Raw genomic sequence first — 17,404 nt, forward strand, 5'->3', positions numbered from 1 at the left:
TCATCTCTTCTTTAAAAATAGTAATCTTCTACTGTAGATGAAAACACAGCATACGAGATGTTCAGCTGATCATTTGATGGATCTCCCACAGTGTCAGATAAATTTAAAAAATAGTGATATCATCTCGTGTAAAAATAACACAGCACTGATGCTGTATTTTCAGCCATATCAGATGATCCAAATCCATACGTGTAAATGGAAAACAAGCTCATGCGATTTATCACTCTCTGGACCATTTCGAAATATTGAGCGCAAAATCTTGCACCCAACTATACTTAATTTTATTTCCAATTTTACCCTGCGTAATTTGTTATTTTATGTCATCTTGATTTTATGTGATTATTAGTAAATATCACACTTTCTTCTCATTTTTCTCCAATTTTTTTCTTATTTTTATCTAAAATTAAAGCCCACGTGTTTTTTTTAAAATATTTATTTTCTTCGAGTAATGAAATTATGTGAGCACGTGGTACTACTGTACATGGCTCTATTTTTAACATCATCGAGTAAGAAAATGTTTGGAACAAAAAATAATATATTTATATGATACCTACAATTTTGGTTTTGATTTTAACAATAATTTTTTGGGGGGCGGTGGCAGCAGTGTCCGGACCACTCATACGAACTGGGTGTACTTTGGGGCTTCTTCAGTTGCATCTTTATTGTATTCATAAATTTCAGATTTAATTGGCCAAAAATATTGATTTCAATAGTTTGAAACTATTAAAAAATATTAGTCACAAAAAGATCAGCATGTGATCATTGGAGGATATATATGGAAATTTTAACAATAAATATAATGCAGCTGTATGTAACTGCGAATAAATAACAATGACCCAATAGAAATAATGCAAATGCAAAATAAGTTATTTCAATCGATGAATTATTGTCCTTTTCCTCTACCTCGAGTTGAAATCTCACCTAATTATTTTATAGGAAATAAAATTAATGTAAGTACTGTTTATGCCTTACCCTCTTTAATTTCTGAACGTGCAAAATTGCCTTCCAACTAGGATGGCAACCGGGTGTGGTGCGGCGAGGATTTCTTTCGCATCTCTCAATCCACGTTTTTTCCGGTCAAGGGTTTCGTGTACATTAAATTTTCGTCTTATTCATCGTGATCCTCACTTCAAATAATCTGTAAAGTGTAACGATGTGGACCGGATTTGTTATCATCATTCATGATCTGGTGTGAATCAAATCATTTATCGATTGAATTGACCAAAAAAATTTTCAAATTTACTTAAAGAATATCGATACAATATTAATTAAATTACATATATAAATATTAATTACTTAACAATACAAACTTTTGTAATTCATGATTTAAATAAATAAAAGAAGATAAAACCACGTAATTATCATGAGTTGATAAGTTAGATCATGAACGAGATTTGAATGTTATTAATTTGAGTTTTTTTCTTAATTATTAAGAAAAATCATCATCAGCATTGTTATTATTATTAATGATATTAGTATCGAAGAACACAATAAATATTAATGATGTAAAAGGGGTTAAAAAGGTTATTAATAACACAATAAAAATTAAAAATATTGAAATATCAACTATTTTATTAAATTACTATTAATTTGACCTCTTTTTTTTTTTAAAAAAAAGGATTTTTATTTTTTTTAGTGATGCAAAAGGTGACTCTTGCCCATTACTTTGAACTCGATATTATAAGGTGAAAATCAACTATTTCTGATATATTATAAGAAAGAAAAGAAAAATACTGATCGATTCTCCTTGCATCCAGAAACGAAAGTGGCACATCAAAAAACAGTTTGAATATTCGAAAAAGTTAGTTAATTGGGTCTCACGTAGGGATGTATTCCATTAATCTGAAGCCAGTTTGGAGGTGTCATTTGTATCATGTTCCGCGACTGTGGGAATCCTGATGATGCTGCAGCACCAGCAAATAAATTATTATTCATTTGCCATTGCTGACCGTTTGAAGCTGCAAATTCTCCTCCTGCTCTTCCGCCATGGATGCTGATTCCCGGAGGAAACTGATTAATCTGTCAAATGTTTTTTTAAAAGATATTGGAAACTGGAAATAATCGAAAATTTTATTTTCTCAGAGAATTGGAGTTGGAAAACTTACGCGATTCTGAGAGATACGTGGAGTGGAAAACGTTTCGAATGGTTTCCCGAATTTGTTATCTTGCCGGGTTTGCTCCACCAAGTTGTTTCCATTTCTTCTTCCGGGATCATTTGCATTCGTCATACGGGGTTGAAAATGAAGCTGTTGCTTCACCATGAAAATGATACTAGGATGAGTGCGGGAGTACAATATTTAGTTGGCGTGAAGATTTGGATATATATTTTAAAGAACAAGATTTTTCCTCGCAAAACTTTCTCATGATCAAGAACGGATCCAAGAATATCGCCGAGATGGATTTGGTTAAAATATAATATAAGCATAAATATTCAATTCCCCCCGTTTTACACACATACCTCAGGATTCGATAACCGGCGTCTCCTAGCAAAATCAAATTGCAAGGAATTAGGGGGAAGCTGATGATCTCTGTCCCTACATTCCCGATTGCTTGGCTTTGAAGCTGACGAATTTCCTAATCTCAGGTCAAGATTATGGTCTGCTGTGTTAATGCTCGAAGACTCAGATTATACGCGCATGCAATGTAATTTTCAGAATTTTAAACCTTATGAAACATATCTTTCCATTGAATAATCAAATTTGATTCGTTCAATTAAATTATACCTGCTCCTTCAAGTTCATTATCATAAATGCTGGCATCAAAGTTGGTAATAGCTTCCTTTCCATGACACTTAATGGCAGCTCTATCATGTGCCCTACGATAAGTCACTAGAAATTAATTAATATTAAAGTTCTTAACATAATTATAAGATGATTTAGTATACATTTATATATAGTACATACACAAGATGAGAAATTAAAATTAGCAATAGTTAATTAAATTAAACAAATTAACCCCACCTGGCAGCTTCAATTTCTCTGTCAAAAAGACCTAAATAAAGATACCTGTATAATATTTTCACCCCATTAAATTTAATGAAGAGTGAACTAATTAATGTTGTAATGATGAATACATGTGAATAACTAAAGGTTAAATTATATATATATATATATATATATAGAGAGAGAGAGAGAGAGAGAGAGAGAGGGGTTACTTTTTGCCTAAAAATTGGCCCATTCTGGCTTCCCATCGTCCACATTTATGGAAAGTAACACCTCTATACTGGGAACTGCCCCTCGGAAAACCAGTGCTTTGTCTTCTCAATGCATGCACGAATTCTTCCTTTGTCAGGTTGCTCATCTGAAAGACGTGACATGGAATAATATATTTTTCCCTCTCCCTCTCATTCCACAAATTATAAATTAATTGTCACCTTTATTTCAAACAAGTATGGCTCCACAAGTTAATATTATACTTACATATCCGACAAATATCTCGTGAATCTAGATAAAAAAAAAAGTCAAGAAGATACACGTGTATATATATATATATATATATATATATATAATATGTGTGTGTGTGTGTTTTTTTCAAATCATTCAGCGCATTTAGCGTTATATATTATGAAATGGGTCGCAATATATGACATAGTAAAGTTCGTTGTAATGTCATGGTGTGATATAATATGAAGTGTGGTTGTACAAAACATGTTCTTTAAAAAAAATTAAAAAAAGAGATTCTATCGCACTATTTTTTTACACCGTTGCAAAATTTTAAACCCGTTTTAAACATTTCGTTTACTTGAATTTTGTGGGTGGCCAGTCATTAGAAAACCACTGTTGGAGATAACGAAAAACACTGCGAGATAAGACGAAGATCGAAACACAACAACACACGCACACGCTTTTTGTCTCTCTCTCTCTCTTTGATTGTCATACAAAAGACTTGCCTGTTTCAAGTCTTCTTCATAATCATCAATACTAAAGTTTATGTCTGCTTCCGCTCCGCGGAACTTAATGGCTGCCCTATCATATGCACTGCAATCCGTGCAAGTTTATTGAAGCATAGAAGAATATTAGCATTAAAGAATAGCATTAAAAAATACTCAGTGTATATATGTCTTGCTACATTAGTGGGGGAAATTAGAGTATATTTTTGTATAGGCTTATTAGTAGGAACTGATGATTGTATTTCCATATTCCTAGGCTAATTACGTGTGATGGAGATTGACTAAAGGTATCTCTATATATACTTGTAACGTGTATGTAATCGGTATGAATAAGAGTTTTTTCTATCTCAATTTCTTCATGGTATCAGAGCGGTGATCATTGTACGCTGCTTAAATTTTTTTAATTATTGTTATGGCAGAAGCCATTGTTGCAACTGGAGGGACGAAGGATATTGGTGATGGTGATGTCAACACCTCTCAAAAATTAAGTTATGTGTTGCTAAATGAATTCAATTACCTTCCATGGTCTAGAGCAATTACCATTGCTCTTGGTGGTAGATCAAGATTGGGATTCATTAATGGGACTCTCAAATCTCCTGAATCCAGTTCGCCAGAGTATCAGGCTTGGCTGTCAAAGGATCAACAGGTTATGTGATGGATTCTTAACTCGATGGAGCGGGATCTTGCAGAAATTTTCAGCTATTCAGACTCTGCCTTGGATCTTTGGAATGTTGTACGTGACATGTATGGCAACCAAAACAATTCTGCCAGGATCTTCCAAATTCACAGGGAGATTGCAAATCTTCATCAAGATGGGAAGCCATTCGTAAGTTTGCTGGGGAGTCTGAAGAGTTTGTGGAACGAGTTAGAGATTTATAGACCACCTACAATTGATGCAACTATTTTGCGGAAGAGAACAGAGGAGGATCGCATTTTTCAGCTATTGGCCAGTCTTAGTCCTGATTTTGAGGATCTAAGGAGTCATATTCTAATGAATACTGATTTACCTTCCTTCAAGAATATTTGCGCGACCATTCAACGTGAAGAAGTACGCCGGAAAGTCATGCCGCGTGCTATCAATCCCAGTCCTTCGGATGTTCGTGCCTATATTACTCGCTCATCCTCTGAAGAAAAGTCTTATAAGGGCAAACGTCCTGATCTCAAATGTCAGCATTGCCATGTTGTTGGTCACTCGATTAATCGTTGCTGGATTCTTCACCCAGAGTTGAAGCCAAAATTCTCCAAAGACCAGAAAGGCGGAGGATATCAAAAACGAATTCCTGACCATAAGGCTCATGTGGCTACACATTCCATTGAATCTTTTTCCTCTAATCCTGTTGCTTTACTTAATGATTTCGCCAATTATTTACAAGACAGGCATGGTCAGGGAGCTGTTCAAGGAGGAGCCATTAATCAAGAAAAAGATCAACCAGCAGCACCTCTTAGCCATTTTACTGGTTTTTCAGCTGATGCAAATCCTGACACCAACCAAGGTATTCAGACTGTTTTCGAAATCAACAGTTTGCATGATGTATGGGTCATAGATTCTGGTGCCACAGATCACATGTCAAATAATTTAACCCGTATTTATGATTTTCATTCTTTCTCCACACCTTCTCTAGTATCTGTAGCAAATGGGAATGGTGCTCCTGTAAAGGGTAAGGGCAAAATTAAACTTGTTTCAGATACCATAGAGTCTGATGTTCTATATGTTCCATCCTTTCCATTTCAGTTGCTTTCTGTTCAAAAATTGACATCCTCACTCAATTGTGAGGTTATATTTACTCCTTACAAGGTCATCTTTCAGGACCTCGTCACCAAGGAGATGATTGGTGAAGTTTTTGAGTTCTTTAAAGACTTTCACATGTTGGTTACCACTCAATTTTCAGCTCAAATTAAAACTTTTCGATCTGACAATGGCACAGAATATATGTCTCATAACATGTCAAACTATTTAAGTTCTAATGGGATTTTACATCAGACTAGTTGTGTCAACACACCTCAACAAAATGAGATTGCCGAACGTAAAAATCGTGACTTGCTTGAGAAAACTCGAGCCATAATGCTTCAAATGAATGTTCCAAAACATTTTTGGTCGCATGGAATCCTCACTGCTACCTATCTTGTGAATCGCTTACCCAGTCGAGTGCTGGATTTTAAATGTCCACTTGAAGTATTGCAGGGCAAAGCACCAGACTTGTCTCATCTCAAAATTTTTGGATGCACTTGTTTTGCACATGTCTCAACTGCTCACCGTGACAAACTTGATCCTCGAGCTGTTAAGTGCATATTTCTTGGTTATTCTCAAACACAAAAGGGATACAAATGTTATGACGTTCTCTCCAAGAAGTTATATGTGACTAGAGATGTCCGCTTTGCTGAACAAATTCCATACTTTGTCGCCTCCAATCCCTTGCCTAGCACTGATTATGGTCATCAATCTGCTCAAGATTCACATCCTAGCCAAGCTATTTCAGAACACTGTGATAATGGCTTGGATATCTCTAGTGTTCCTTCTAAGGAAACTGTTACAGGATCACCCGAGCAAGTTCTTCCCAATACACAAGGTGAACCAATTTTTTCCCGGCGTAATCCTCCGCGGATACGTCACCCTCCAACAAAACTGGCAGATTATATTGCTCAAACAGTCAGGTACCCTGTCACTAATTTTATGTCCTACCAACGACTTTCACCTCTGCATACTGCTTTCCTTACAGCTATATCCAACGTTCCTGAACCAAGGAACTTCCACGAAGCCAAATCCCAGGCTGTTTGGCAGAAAGCTATGCAAGAAGAATTAACTGCTCTTGTTGAGAACAAAACTTGGACTATAATGCCTCTCCCTCCAGGAAAACATGCAGTTGGTAGTCGTTGGGTTTTTAAAAGGAAATTCAATTCCGATGGATCTCTTGATAGACATAAAGCACGCCTTGTTGCTCAAGGCTTCACCCAGAAATTTGGTGTTGATTACAAGGAAACTTTCGCACCCGTTGCCAAGATGACCACAGTACGAGTTCTTTTATCGGTTGCTATCAATAACGGGTGGTCCTTGTTTCAGATGGATGTAAAAAATGCATTCTTGCATGGTGATCTCGAGGAAGATGTGTTTATGAAGCTTCCTCCCGGGCATCCTCAAAGTGGAAATCCAAACTTAGTCTGTAAACTCCATAAATCTATTTATGGCTTGAAACAAAGTTCCCGTGCGTGGCATGCCAAGTTGAGCACTGCCCTTGAAGCTCTTGGTTTTAAAAGGAGCTCAGCTGATTCATCTCTTTATGTACTACTTGGTTCAGTGGATAAACTTATGGTATTGATCTACGTGGATGACTTAATCATTACCGGGAATAATAATGATTCTATTGCTCAGTTCAAAACAAAACTTCAGCATATATTTCCAATCAAGGATCTTGGTTCATTGAAGTACTTTCTTGGAATTGAAATGGCGACCTCCAGCAAAGGACTATTCCTTAACCAGCGCAAATACATTTTAGACTTACTTCAAGATGCTGATATGTTACACACCAAACCCGTTGCTACTCCTCTTGATAGCAAATTGAGGCTTGCCTCTACTGAAAAGGCCCTTGACTCACCAAGTTACTATCAGAAACTTGTGGGAAAGCTCATCTACTTGACTATCACGAGACCGGACATTACGTTTGCAGTTAGTCTTGTTAGTCAACATATGCATGCCCCAACCATTCAACATCTAGGCATGATAAAACGTATCTTACGGTATCTAAAAGGAACGATTGGTCGGGGAATAGTCATGACTCGTAATGGTCACACTAATATTATGGGATATACCGATTCTGATTGGGCTGGTAATGCACTCGATCGTCGTTCTACCACTGGTTATTGCATGTTTGTTGGCGGTAATTTGGTGTCTTGGAAGAGTAAAAAACAACATGTGGTTGCTCGATCTAGCGCTGAAGCCGAGTATCGTGCGATGGCTTCTGCAGCCTGTGAGCTTGTCTGGCTCAACAGCCTTCTTTCTGATCTAGGCTGTCCTACCTCCATTCCTATGAAACTTTTTTGTGATAATCAGGCCGCTATGCACATTGCCTCTAATCCCGTGTTCCATGAAAGAACCAAACATATTGAAGTGGACTGTCACTACATTCGTCAACAAGTTCAATCAAAATTAATCAACACTCAATATGTGCGTTCTAATGACCAACTAGCCGATGTGTTCACCAAAGTATTGACGACTACTCAGTTCCACAGGCTCTTGAGCAAGCTTGGATCCATCAATCTTTTGGATCCAGCTTGAGGGGGAGTATTGAAGCATAGAAGAATATTAGCATTAAAGAATACTCTGTGTATATATGTCTTGCTACATTAGTGAAGGAAATTAGAGTATATTTTTGTATAGGCTTATTAGTAGGAACTGATGATTGTATTTCCATATTCCTAGGCTAATTACGTGTGATGGAGATTGACTAAAGGTATCTCTATATATACTTGTAACGTGTATGTAATCGGTATGAATAAGAGTTTTTTCTATCTCAATTTCTTCAAAGTTATATTTATTATTTGGAATTATTCCATTTTTCTTACATTTCAAGAATTTAAATCTTAACCGACGTTAGCTAGTTAGCAACAAATTTATGAACATTAAAGTAGGATTCTTGGAAGCTTACCGGGCTGCAACATGAGCCGCAACAAAACCACCTGGTTTTAGTAAAATGTAAGTAGGTACTCGAATACTTTTAAATCAAGAATCTCATGAAAACAATCCAAAATAAATGACATGAATTTTTTATTCTTTTTTAAATATATATATATATATATATATATATATATATATATATTGATCATGTTGCAAGTTTAGGAAAGAAAAGAACAGACCTAAATAAACTTGCTTCCCACAGTCCCTGAATTAGACAGACAAAGCAGTTAAATTAAGAATTATGGATGTGTGAGTGTGTGTGTTTGTTTTTTTCAAAAAATAAACGAAAACTTAATTTTGATCGTTTAGTCGACAAACCATATATGTGACTCCCAGCGGCCAGTTCTCCGGTAAAACGTGACGCCGCGATATTGAGAGCTCCGGGATCTCGGTCCGCGCCGGTTTTTCCTTCGAGGTTTCACAGCCCCTGCCGCCGATTTCCCTAATGTAGCTCCATTTCCTCCTCCGCTGGCGCCGCCATGGGGATCAGACTGGCGGAACTGAACTCCCATCCAGTGGGAACTGGGAAAATTTGGAGCTGGTAAATTCCCCATCTCCGACTCATCCACCGGAAAAAACTGTCGTGTCACGGGAAGTTCACTCTCCGACGAGCACGGACCCGTTTCGTCTTCCACAAGAAAACCAAAAATCTTGCTGCTTTTCTTCCTAATTCGACCTCTTCCTGCTGCTGCTTTATCTTCTTCTTCTGAACCGTCCTCCATACCCACCGCCGATGAACTTGAATTCGAGGCGGATCCGAGCCGTTTGCCCTTCTCGTCCGAACACTCGTCTGATACATCGTACCTTCTTTGATCCGGTGAATCGTTGAGATCCCACATTCTTAAACCCTCAAGAAAGATTAAAAGACACCAGAACAAGATTTAAGCTTCAATTCAATTTCTCACTTCGACAAACTTAAAACAAAGCTCTCAAAGAACCAAAATATATTTTCCAAAAAAAGAATCTCGAATCAGCAGAAAACTAGAGATGCTACTCCACGATCATCTGATCAATTATGCCCACATGTATATATATTACGACACTGCGTCCATTAAACCGCAAGTTGTACGTATTTCGGAAGAATTCACATGAAAAACCTACGATCATAGACAGTTAATTTCACCAGTTGAAATAGGTAGATCTCCTTCTCTTCTCCATAAATCTCCCTCTAGGTACGTAGCTAGTTAGCAGCTCCCCTGTCCTAGCCTCTGCGGTGCTTTGAATCGGATCATATATGCGCGGGCTGACTTCTCTTTTTTTGGTTTTAAAATTAAATGGATCGAATGGCCTGAAATATGATACAAAACCTTGTGGGGGAATCCTCTTTCATCATTCAATCAAGCCATAAATACTTAAGGCATTGTTTTCTAAAATATTTCCTTATTTATATATACATGTCTGCAGCTGTTAGTTCATTTAACCATTCTCTTTTTCTCAATGGGGTTATTTGTATATAAAGATGTGCCTGTTTTTTTACTACCTTTGGTTTACCTCCCCTTCAAATTTAGAATTAGATCAGAAGAGGAGTTCGTATCATTTTTGACATTGTATAACCTAGCTAGCTACTTGAGTGAGGTTTCCTTCCAAACCGTCGCGAATAGCAGTAAATCAGCGACGATTATATAGCGACGGTTTGATGGAGAATCGTCGCTAATAGCCGCAAATTGTCTATAAATATCCGATTTTCGTTCCACTTTCTTCCACACAACTTCACTAATAGTAAATTTTTTTTATTTTTAAGCAAACTTTAGCGACGGTTTTTAAACTGCCGCGACATGGAGCGACGGTTTTGTAACCGTCGTTAAATTTAAATACCGTCGTTAATTTAGCGACGGGTTAAACACCGTCGCTACTTTAGCGACGACTGTCTTCGGTTTAAACCGTCGCTAATTAGCGACGGTTTTGTCAAAAATCGTCGCTAATATTTAGATGTTTTTTGACTATTAATGGCGTACAATGCACGCTGCGGATAGTAGTATTAACGGCGTACATATGCACGCCGTTGATAATAATATTAACATTGTGCACATGTACGCTGCGGATAATCTTGAACTTTCAACAGCTTGAAACTTTGCAGCGTGCAATGTGCGCCGCGGAAAGCGAATTTGCGCGTTGCGAAAAGCCATTTTTGTTGTAGTGATACATCACTGACACAACTTTGATCACTTGTTACTCCATTGCCATTATTAGCAACATTTATTTTTCACCAAATTGCTACAGATGGATAGTTGATTCATTCTCAAGTAAACCCTCTAAATCAGAAATTCTAAAAAATAAAATAATTGGGGAATTGAGGGCATTTGTGGGACAACGGGGGGCGGAGGGTTTGGTTTCAGAACAAAGAAATGGGAAACAAAGGACGAAATTGGAAAACGATTACAAAAATGATGCTGACCTCACATACCTCGTCTTTATCAATCTCATGCTTCCACCCGCCCGCACATTTCAGCGCGTGTTGTTCATTGCCTCTTTAAAGGATGTGTTTGGTTGAGAGGATTAAATAAAAATAGATTAATAGTCAAATATTTATCATTAAAATTTTAAGATATTTTAATAATCATTTTGATCCGATTTAAGATCTAATTTTATTAATCAAATAATTATCCATAAAATTAGATCTTAAACCGGGTCAAAATGATTATTAAAACAACTTAAAATTTTAACGATAAATATTTGACTATTAATCTATCCTTATTTAATCCACTCAATCAAACACACCCTTACTCTACAGTAATAATGTTACAAATGAATACAATCTCACTTCGTAATAAATAATTATATTTTTATTTTAGGTTTTATATTAATCTCCTCTCATAGTTTTAACAAAAAATATAATTACAATTAATTATATTATATATTACTTACACGTTAAAATATATATTTTATTTATTCATATTATTTTGAAATTAATTATTTTAGTTATCGATATTATTTTAGTTATAGATATTTTCCAAAATATCATTGAAAAAAAAGTTACTCAAGTACAACCAATATATTCTTCTCAGACACATTTTTCTATTATAATTATTTCCAGTTTCATATAAACTTACCTAATTATTTTTTATGAAATTTTTTGAAATTACAAAATTTCATATGAACTGATCAACTTGAATTTTATCTAACCAAGTAAGTCAAAGATTGTGAAATCAATGGATTTAAAATTCATTAATCTAAACATAACATAAAGATTCAAATTCAAAAGCAGAAGATTATAAAACGTTGGAACAAAACACTTGCAAATAGAATGATCACATCTGAAACACCTGAATGAAGCCTTTATTGAAGTTTAATCATCACTTGCAAATAGAATGATCACATCTGAAACACCTGAATGAAGCCTTTATTGAAGTTTAATCATCACTTGCAAATAGAATGATTCACATCTGAAACACCTGAATGAAGCCTTTATTGAAGTTTAATCATCATAAAAAAAACAGAGTATAAATTTAGGACACAAGGAAACCGACATATTTCAATAAAAGAGCATCTCACAGTTTATCTACCTTGATTGTCTATTTTAATTTTTTTCAATTTAATGCAAATAAGAACGATTTATATTTAATTCAGATTTGTATAGATTTTTTTGACAGGTCCGAAGCAACGAACTTGATTTCAACTTCATTATATGCCTTTCCAAAAAAAATTTCTCTTTTTGAATTATCTTTATATACCTTCGAAAATTACACAGGAAGCTCGTGATAACATGTTTCTTCCTCACGTGGAAAAAAAGAGGAGAGAAATTCTCCTTTAGAATTATCTTTTCGTATCACCAAATATTGTGCATGTACCTTGAACTAAATATTATACAATTAAAAAAATTGTATAATACGAAAAACAATTATAAATTATTGATGTCGAGCACCTTGAACTAAAGAGCAAACTGAAGTCTCATATTTTTAAATAAAAAATCAAAAATAGAAATGTATTCCCTTTCACGTGGAATCACAAAATGCTTGTATGAAAACCACGTCTACATCCGCAAATCTAATATAAATAAATCAAATGTCATATTAAGAAAAATCGAGTTTTTCCATCTTCTACCGTCTATATTCACAAAATCAAGGGAGATTAACCTCAATTGGATGATTATTATTTATTAAATACTAAGAATAAAAAATAAAATCACAATTGATATTAATTTTTATTCTTAATTAATGAAAGAAATATCAAAATAACTGTATGATTTTGTTCACATATAGAAATATGTTGCCACAATATAAACAAAAATTATTCTTCTTATTAAAATAAATTAAAAATTCTCAACGATTTCGAAAATTAAAATATGTATAAACTTTCAACTATAATAGTAATTAATTTAGGAAAATATTATATAAGAATTCTCTAGAATAATTTATTTTCAATTAAAAACCAAATTTTAATCTTTAATATGCATCCATTGAAAATTAGAATAACCATGACAAAAAAATCCATGAAAATGAAAAGGAAAATATGTATTCATCCTATTCATGAATTTTTAAAATTGCACTTATGATTTTCTATTTAAGATTTGACTATTTTATTTTGATTTCAGGAAAAGAAACTATTTTTTAAAAATATTTTTTATCATTAACTTATTGATTTTAAACTTCAAGTGCTCGAAATAATTCTCTCATTATAAATACAACCGACGGACATCTTTACTTAAATGGACAAGCACATAAATAAAACAAAATAAGAATTATTGTCAACAAAACATCAATATTCTATTTTGATGCAAATTTTACACTAAAATAGTTCGATTTATGCACCAAATACAACATTAATCTCCAGCTCATTTACTTCAAATCTTACTCCAAAAAGAATATTCTCGAAATATTCTTTTTATTTTACATATATTAATTATTATATTTTATTTAATATATTTTTAATATGACTAATGTTTTATTATTAATAAATTTAAATAATAATATTTATGTTTATAATTTATTTATTATATTTTATTTAATATATTATTAATTGACACATTTGGAAAATATTGGGTGATTTTGGAGGATTCGGATCAAATTTATCGGATTATTGATTATCTAGTTTGTTTATCTTCTAAATGTATTTTCCTTACGATTATTGTCTTTGTATTAATACATTTGTATTTGAATTATGTGTTTCAAGTTGCATTTATATTTCGATTATCTTTTTTTAATTTAGTTATGAATTGTATTGTTATATTAATTTTTTGTATTTGTATTAAATTATATTAATTAAAAATCAACAATTATTATTTTATAATTTTTATGATTAAATATTTAATTATTAAAATAATAAAATAAATATTATACTATTATTTAAATAATATTTATAATTTAAATACAAATATGTATAATAAATATAAATAAAAAATCAAAAAAAATTAAAAAAAAACCTTCGCCAAATCCATACAAAAAACACATACCGAGAATAAAAAGACCTAATATCCATTCAGAATTAAAAAGATTGGCTCTTTTATAGAAGTAATAGATAAAATAGATTTACATTTTTATAGTTTCATTTAATTAGTCGTTAGAAAATTAATTTCAAAAATAGGACGAAGCGCTAGGACTGTGACTGAATCTAACAATTTTTTTTTTTACTTGTGTTCTTTTGATTTTTTTTTTTTTACACGATGATCAGGGACAATAGGGATGTAATCGAGTCGAGCCAAACTCTTGAATGTTTGAGCTTGCTTGCTTGTTTATAATCGAGCCAAGCTCGAGCTTTATTTAACAAATATAATCATGGCTCACGAGCTTATTCAAACTTTTATCGAACCTAAACGAGCTCAATAAATATGAATTATACATTTAAGTATTCATTAAAAATAAATTATACATTTAGAAAAAAAATAATATTCTTATTAAAATTTGTCAATTTATTATAATAAATAAATTTAATAGATTTTTCTATATACTTCATAATTAATGTGTTAAATCAATAAATTAAATATCAAAATTATTATTTTTCATCTAAGATATTACTTATGAATTTACTAACGAACATGTTCACGAGCTAACGAGCCGAATATTGTAGAGCTTGAACTTGGTTCGTTTATCTTAACGAGCCTCATTAAACGAGCTCACGAGCTTTTATCGAATCGAGCTTCGAATAGCTCACAAACAGTTTGATTCATTTACATCCCTCACAATAGGTATAATTTGTATGTGCTATGCTAAAATTAAATATTTTGTGTGTGAAAAGTAATTAATAATGAGCAAAGTTGGTCTGATTTGACCAATTTAATATGCCTGTAGTTAACATGACGGTATTTCCATAGTTTCATTTGTTTTGCAAAAAAAAAATATCTGGAAAATTAAACATTGAAGCCTTGAAGTCGGCATGCAGTTTAAAAATGTCGTCAACCAAACACTTTGAATGTCGTTTTAAATCTCTCTTCAAATCAAATCATTCATTCCAAATCAAATTTTCACACATCCAAGCGCAACATTAACAAACTGCGATACATAATATAAATTATTAGTCGCATCATCGAGTTTGAGTACTATTGTTGCTATTCAATCGCGGCTTCGTAAATTTGGTAAAAGGTGACGTTTTTAAGGTGAAGAAGTAAGTAAAACCAAAGAAGGTGGTAAAATTAATTTAATGGAAAATCATATTTATAGAGAAAGTTTGGTGTATATAAAATTCGGAAAAGCCTCCCATCAGGATGGACAAGGACACAAAATTTAAATGATGGAAAATTATAATTGGAGCATTTCAATAAGAGTTTGTACAAACTATTATTTTGCCCTAAATGAAATTAAATATTTTAACTAACTTGGTACTATATCCTTCAATGTCTTAAATAATACTTTTCATATTCATCTGCCTCCTCTACAACAGTAATTTAATGAGTAACAGCTGTCTATATTCAGAGACATTTATAGTGGCATGCACCAAATTCCATGGGGCAAATTTAATCTGAATAATTCAATATTTAAACAAAGAGTAGGTTTCTTGTGAGATGGTTTCAAGAATCTTTATATGTGAGACGAGTCAATCATATCGATGTTTACAATAAAAAGTAATATCCTTAGCATAAAAAGTAATAATTTTTAATGGATGATCTAAATAAGAGATCTGTCTCACAAAATACGACCCGTGAGACCGTCTCACACAAGTTTTTGCCTTAAACAAGAGTATGTCTCTTGTGAGACGGTTTCACGAATCTTTATCTATGAGACGGGTCAACTCTACCGATATTCACAATAAAAAATAATACTCTTAGCATAAAAAGTAATACTTTTTCATGGACGACCCAAATAAGAGATCCTTCTCACAAAATACGACCTGTGAGATCGTCTCTCACAAGTTTTTGTCTTAAACAAAACTCCAATTATTTCATTTCATATTTCTATTTTACAAGAAAAATATATTTCCTCAACCTCCCAAATTATTCTGTTCATGAGTCATATTGGGAACGGTCATGTATTAGATTCAAAACATTGATAATGGTACCAATTATATTTTGTCAAGCAAGTAAACACAACAATTGTAAAATAATAATACTATAAAATATATGTATATTTCATCTAGCATATATGCGTTCGCCAACTTTGAGTACTTTTATTTAATAAATCAGTAATTAATGATCAAATTTTTTTATTTCTCCAAACATACGTGTACACGTGCACGCGAACGCGTGTGTCAACGTATTAGTTTCGAAAAACTTCTAATTAAGGGATGGGATAGAATATACATTCCAATATTGGAAGGGTAGCTAGCTTTATTGTGAATTGGACTATTTATGTTTTATAATATTCTATTCAATATAATATAAACTATAGTATTATTAATTGATAAGCTAATGAATTCTTGAGTAGTTTTTTTGGTTTTTCGAGATGAAAATTTTATAATCGGAGAGAGAGAGAGATGCGCAGTTTTAACTAGACCAATCAATCATATTTTGGTCCTAAAATTCATTATTTAGACAAGCCAATACTTAAATCTTTAGAACATGGTATTGTTGGCGGCATATTTTAATTAGGTCCAAAATATAATTAAGCCCAGTAAGAAAAGAAGAAGAGGCGGATCGGATAAGAAAACTTAATTTAATTGTCTCAACCCGTTAGTTTAAATTAGTTGGCAGATCAGGCGCATTCCATCAATTCAAATTGATTTGGATTGATCGTGGAGCGCCCTAACAGGAGAATATGGTGGGAAGAAACATGAGAAGATCGTAAGATGTGAAAACCGTGAAAAAACATCAAGTATTCTGAAGAAAATGAGAGCGTCTCGCACAAATTTTGGCAAAGTCCCTGCAGAATTTTCATAGTTTTAATCAATCGTTTTCATATTTTTCATTCCAGATTTTAGTACTTCAAGTCATTTTCGTTCAGATTTAAACAATGTTCATTTGTCATGTGTTAATATTTCGTAAAATCTTACAGTTCATTATAAAGATAAATCATGTTAGGAGTTTATTACTCAATTTACTGTAGTTTTTCTTTAGTTTTTTGTGTTTATCGTTTTATTTGTTTAGGAGATTATAATGAACGATCAAATTTAGTATCTACAATCATTGTTTTTTAAGAAGACAAATTTTTTATCATTTTCACACAAATTAGTGCATTGTTACACCTGACATGCCTGCAACTCAAAAAATATTATGCAAACAAATATTAATAATATTTCTATTAATATTTTAGCCATCATACGATGTCAAATTGCTTTATTTCTAATTTTTACCCAATTTATTTCATAATTCTACATATAAATTCTCTCCTGGAAGAAATGACTCGTTCGATCAATTTAGGTTCAATCTTTAGTTTCGAAAATTCCCAGAGAATATTTAATTTATTCGTGCCTCAAAGCACGTTAGAAATTACTTGTTCGACCAATTAGTTGACGTTGGTTCAGAATCGAACGTAAATGCA

The 17,404-nt window shown here is 33.0% G+C and overlaps 1 protein-coding gene across 11 annotated transcripts; it reads right to left on the reverse strand.

The window, feature by feature from the left end:
- Positions 1-1,677: 1,677 nt before the first annotated feature.
- On the reverse strand, positions 1,678-9,923 carry LOC142505651 (floral homeotic protein APETALA 2-like). 11 transcript variants are annotated; one of them, XM_075618726.1, is made up of 7 exons: positions 3,742-3,840; positions 3,155-3,300; positions 2,961-3,005; positions 2,724-2,815; positions 2,459-2,601; positions 2,106-2,252; positions 1,682-2,019 (listed from the first exon to the last, which is right to left on the reverse strand). In XM_075618726.1, the coding sequence occupies exons 2-7, from the start codon at positions 3,298-3,300 to the stop codon at positions 1,807-1,809; spliced, it is 786 nt and encodes a 261-aa protein (XP_075474841.1). In that variant the 5' UTR covers positions 3,742-3,840; the 3' UTR covers positions 1,682-1,806. The 11 variants fall into 11 exon arrangements, with proteins under 11 accessions (XP_075474848.1, XP_075474847.1, XP_075474845.1 ...); XM_075618724.1 differs by lacking the exons at positions 1,682-2,019; positions 2,106-2,252; positions 2,961-3,005 and adding exons at positions 8,530-8,560; positions 8,738-8,763; positions 8,877-9,923 and having other exon boundaries at positions 2,570-2,601; positions 3,742-3,977; XM_075618722.1 differs by lacking the exons at positions 1,682-2,019; positions 2,106-2,252; positions 2,459-2,601 and adding exons at positions 8,530-8,560; positions 8,738-8,763; positions 8,877-9,923 and having other exon boundaries at positions 3,742-3,977.
- Positions 9,924-17,404: the final 7,481 nt, after the last annotated feature.

This window comes from Primulina tabacum, chromosome 10 (genome assembly GCF_025594145.1).
Source record: "Primulina tabacum isolate GXHZ01 chromosome 10, ASM2559414v2, whole genome shotgun sequence".
In the NCBI taxonomy this organism is placed as follows: Eukaryota; Viridiplantae; Streptophyta; class Magnoliopsida; order Lamiales; family Gesneriaceae; genus Primulina; species Primulina tabacum.

Excerpts from the sequence above, each read along its gene's own strand:
- LOC142505651 (XM_075618724.1), bottom strand. The coding sequence starts at position 9,397 with ATGTGGGATCTCAACGATTCACCGGATCAAAGAAGGTACGATGTATCA. Across the intron at positions 8,561-8,737 it reads TGGGAAGCAAGTTTATTTAG|GTGGTTTTGTTGCGGCTCAT; the intron begins GTCTGTTCTTTT and ends TACTAAAACCAG. Across the intron at positions 3,978-8,529 it reads GCGGCTCATGTTGCAGCCCG|TGCATATGATAGGGCAGCCA; the intron begins GTAAGCTTCCAA and ends CACGGATTGCAG.